At 30.9% G+C, this 3,565-nt stretch overlaps 1 protein-coding gene across 1 annotated transcript; it reads left to right on the top strand.

Moving 5' to 3' along the window:
• Positions 1-651: 651 nt before the first annotated feature.
• Positions 652-1,704, top strand: LOC111315045 (Gibberellin-regulated family protein). The gene is made up of 4 exons (XM_022916664.2): positions 652-807; positions 891-941; positions 1,012-1,066; positions 1,158-1,704. The coding sequence occupies exons 1-4, from the start codon at positions 763-765 to the stop codon at positions 1,337-1,339; spliced, it is 333 nt and encodes a 110-aa protein (XP_022772399.1). The 5' UTR covers positions 652-762; the 3' UTR covers positions 1,340-1,704.
• Positions 1,705-3,565: the final 1,861 nt, after the last annotated feature.

The following is a 3,565-nucleotide window of genomic DNA, read 5'->3' as shown; positions in this document are numbered from 1 at the left end:
TTTTATTTAAAAAATAATATGTTTATATTTTTTCTAGCCACCACCATTAAAAAAAAAATTAACATTTCATGATTTACACTTTATCATTCTGTTGAAAATATTTTTTACTTGAGCAAAATGGAGAATGTTTGATTTTAATTTGATTCAAATTAAACGTTATATTTTTAGATTTAAACATTAAATCCTGAATCCAGAATTAGCCAAAAAAATAGTATTTAATTGATCATTTCCATTTAGCTAGTGAGACGGAGGGCTAGTATAAATTAGAGTATCTTTGTTCATTGATAAATTTTAAGACTTTTTCACATGTTTAGCGATTATTTCTCGATCCATCCATTCAAGAAATGAATGAATTTGACCAATAAAAGGAAATAAAATCGTGTGAAGACGACCTAGGGCAGGGAAATTATGCAGATATAGCTAGCTTCCATCTTTGCCATGCCTTCACTCTTTACTCTTACACTCTCTTTCCTTTGTCCTTATATACACGCACCAGCCAAAAAATCAAACAGCTGTGTTTGCAATTGCACCAGCAGTAGAAGCTTCCAAAAAAAGGCACAAGTATTTTTGCTCAATACATTTTCCAGTTCACCCAACTCAATTCCTGTGATTTCCCAGTAATCTCTACACGTGACTCTTTAAAGATAATGACAAAACCAAAACCCAACAAAAAATCTGCATTTAAATCTAACCCTTCTCTCTGCATTTCATCAATAACCTTATCATTTTATCATAGCCGGCAGCCACCGAAAAACAAACACAATGAAGCTGTTCTTGGTTCTTGTAGTTTCCATCCTCCTCCTACAGGTACATATTGCACTGAACTACTGATAATGGGTTAAACGTCTTCTTCTTGAATTTACTGACTGAATCTATTTCTTTTCTTTCAGGCTTTGGTGCAAGCTTCTGCATTTAGCAATAATGCAAATTCTCTGGCAAATGTGAGTATCTATTTCAACTTTATTAACTGTGGGTACCCATTTTGTAATTTTATATTTGTTTTGGCTTCAGGTGGATGAAGGAAGTGACATGGTAGCTCTTAATAAAAAGTATCACAAGAAAATCAGTAAGTACTTTTTTCTGTAATTCAATGTATCTAAGCTTACTTATTTCTCTGACCAAGAACTTGGATTTGTTTTCTTTTTGGTAAATTTCAGATTGCAAATATGCATGCTCCAGGAGATGCAGGAAGGCATCAAGAAAGAATGTTTGCCACAGAGCATGCACGACTTGCTGCAAAAGATGCCACTGCGTTCCACCGGGTACCTATGGCCACAAGAGTGCCTGTCCTTGCTATGCAAAACTCAAAACCCATGGAAATAAGCCCAAGTGCCCTTGAGCCTGAACTCAAGCCACATTTACATATTGGTTTGGATTATGATATAAGACTTTTAAATTTTAATTGTTGTTGACTACTATATTTAATAAGGTGGTAGGAAGGATGAAAATGGGTTAGAATGAAAATTTTATTAATTTAATGGTTAAGTTACAAATAGAAAAATAATTATAAATTTTAACCATTAAATTAATAGATTTTTCATTCTTACCTCTTTTCATCTTTCATATTAAGTAAAACCGAAGGGATTGTATTTCGAGCCCCGTATTTTGAACTACTAGCGTTTAAGCCTCATTTCTGATTGCTTGATAATCACTATGTAATGATCAAATTCATCATTGTTTGTAATTTGTTAGTTTTCTTTTCAATGAGTGGTTATGTAGAATCTACTATATTTACGAATAAATTAAGTTTTCATTCATCAGCTTGAAATTGGTGGAGTCAGAATTTTATTTAGTAGGAGATTAATTCAAATATATTAAATTATAAAAAAACAACATAATAATACAACATAAACTAAAATTTCCATATCCAACCATAATAATTTTACAATTGTCTTTGACATGGTTTCATATTTTAAAAACATTATACAATAACTTTGTTATCAATGTAGTTTTAAACAATTTTTTTTTCAATGTACACAATTAAGCTATTATTCAGTCATTAATTTTCTATTCGATTACACAAAAGTGTTTTCAAAATATTTATTATTGAAAATACTCTCTCTACTATGTCAATGACAACTAATAAAATCAATATTAATTTCAACAATAAATACACTAGATTAATAAAAACTATTTGAGCTTTATCTAAAACACACATGATTTCAAAATATTTTTAGTCACAGCTAGGACTTGAGCCCCACTACTCTAAAAACTAGTGAAAGCCACCGATATAGCAACAAAATATAGAAATAATTATAATTGAAACTGTAATTCGAGGTTGCTTTGTTCCTTGGATATAAGTGTATATGTAAAGGGTAGGTCTTTATCCTAGATAAAACATCTTTCATTCCTCCTACATTTTGCCTTTAGATTACGCGACTCTAACTTGAAATTGTGCTCCATTACAAACTTCAAATTACTTGAATAGTCCACAGAAAATATCATATCACTTTCAACCCCGAACTTTCTATTTTAATGAAGAAATTATACGAGTTAAGATGTGTACTTGTTAGAAAATATTTTTAAAATAATGAAAATATGATTAAGTGAACCTAATCAAAGCAAAAATCATATTAAGCTATGATATAAGTTTAAGATAAAGTTCCTATGGCCAATAGGCATGATTATAAACTTGAAAAAGTAATATTAGAAGACTGCATATAGAAGCAGTTGACTGCCATATTGGTAGAAGTCAACTACCTTATATATTTCTTGGAAGAGCAATCGACCGCCAAAGCATGGAGTCGAATGCTTTGCTAAACAGAAACTAAAACAAAGTTTCTATGTAAACTGCGATCGACTGCTACCTAAAGAAATCTATTGCTATAGTTGGGAAAAGTGTGACGGTTCCTAAGCCTAATGGAATCGATTGCCAATGATACAATCTTCTGGAAATTGGCAAAAGCCATAGCAGTCGATTGCTATAAAAGAGGAGTCAACTGCTCTATAGAATGTTGAATGTGGAAATTTTTTTGTTTGAAAGGAGTCGACTGCTATGTCAACTGCTCACACAAAAGATTCATTCAAACATGTGAAAAGAGTCAACTACTCTATAGAAGAGTTGACTACGCTACTTCTAAAAGTATTCTAGAAATTGAAAATAAAAATATGCAATCGACTACTTTTTGAGAAAATTGACTGCTCTGCATGAAAAGTTGCAATTTCTAAAAAAAATGAAAAGTGTTTCTCTTTGTATGAAAGTTTGATTATTCAAATGAATTGATATGTCAGTAATTTTTCAAAAAGACATTTATAATCAAAGGGAAGTGATCTTAATTGAAACAACACAATATAAAAGTCACATCCTTAGATTAAATCTCCATAAATAGAGATTGATGTGAGTTCATTTGATAATCCAATTCAATTTAGAATTACTCTCATCTTTCTCTCATTCTTTTCTCAATCGAAAGGAAGTTGTTTTAACATTGTTTATTATGGAAAACCTTGCCAAGATAAGGCATTTCCACTCTTACTAAGGTGTGTTTAGTTGTTAGTTGTATTAGTGTCAAATATAAACAAGGTTTCATTATATCTTAGAGGCATTTCAGTTCAACCCTTTTTAAAT

Source organism: Durio zibethinus, chromosome 20, assembly GCF_047325235.1.
Source record: "Durio zibethinus cultivar Kanyao isolate XHJ-2024 chromosome 20, ASM4732523v1, whole genome shotgun sequence".
Taxonomy (NCBI): domain Eukaryota; kingdom Viridiplantae; phylum Streptophyta; class Magnoliopsida; order Malvales; family Malvaceae; genus Durio; species Durio zibethinus.
This window is presented reverse-complemented; position numbering and strand designations above follow the sequence as displayed.